The sequence below is a fragment of the Buceros rhinoceros genome, unplaced genomic scaffold (genome assembly GCF_000710305.1).
Source record: "Buceros rhinoceros silvestris isolate BGI_N320 unplaced genomic scaffold, ASM71030v1 scaffold18695, whole genome shotgun sequence".
Taxonomy (NCBI): domain Eukaryota; kingdom Metazoa; phylum Chordata; class Aves; order Bucerotiformes; family Bucerotidae; genus Buceros; species Buceros rhinoceros.
Genome location: NW_010411354.1, coordinates 20,264 through 20,781, shown reverse-complemented (window position 1 = coordinate 20,781; position 518 = coordinate 20,264). Strand labels below are relative to the sequence as shown.

Genomic DNA, 518 nt, shown 5'->3' with positions numbered 1-518 from the left:
CCTCCTTACAAGGTAGCACACGGCAACCGAGAGCCCCCAAGTGCTGCACAGGCCTCCAAACACAGCGCCCAAGCTCCGCAGCCCCAGCTGAGGGATGCTAGCGAGAGAAAAACCCACCACCAGCCCAAAGAGGACTGGACGGCCGAATCCCAGCAGGACAAAACCGGCAACGCACAGATAAATGAGCAGGACACCGCTGCTCACCCCCAGTGGGGTCAAACGCCTGCCGCCCCACGTGGAGGAGGGAGGAGCCGTTACCTCCTTACAAGGTAGCACACGGCAACCGAGAGCCCCCAAGTACTGCACAGGCCTCCAAACACAGCGCCCCAAGCAGTATGGCTTCTCCTCCTTGCAGAACATCCCGGAGTGCTCCGGGAGACCAAGCAGTGGCTCTGAGCTGAAAGAGGTGCAACTGGGCGAGGGTTATTGCATCACCAGACTGTCCTTCTTGAACAGCAGCAGCAAAGAGCAGCAGGATCACAGGGGACAGGGGCACCAGCCGTGGAGCGATGTGGGGC

General features: G+C 60.8%; 1 protein-coding gene across 1 annotated transcript in view; it reads left to right on the top strand.

The window, feature by feature from the left end:
• Nucleotides 1-518, top strand: part of SHROOM3 (shroom family member 3) — a 17,936-nt gene that overhangs the window by 3,319 nt on the left and 14,099 nt on the right. The window contains exons 4-5 of the mRNA XM_010136000.1: nucleotides 1-214; nucleotides 309-506. The exon at nucleotides 1-214 is cut by the window's left edge and continues 28 nt beyond it. Of these exons, the coding sequence (XP_010134302.1) occupies nucleotides 1-214; nucleotides 309-506 (412 nt within the window). The remainder of the gene's footprint in view (nucleotides 215-308; nucleotides 507-518) is intronic.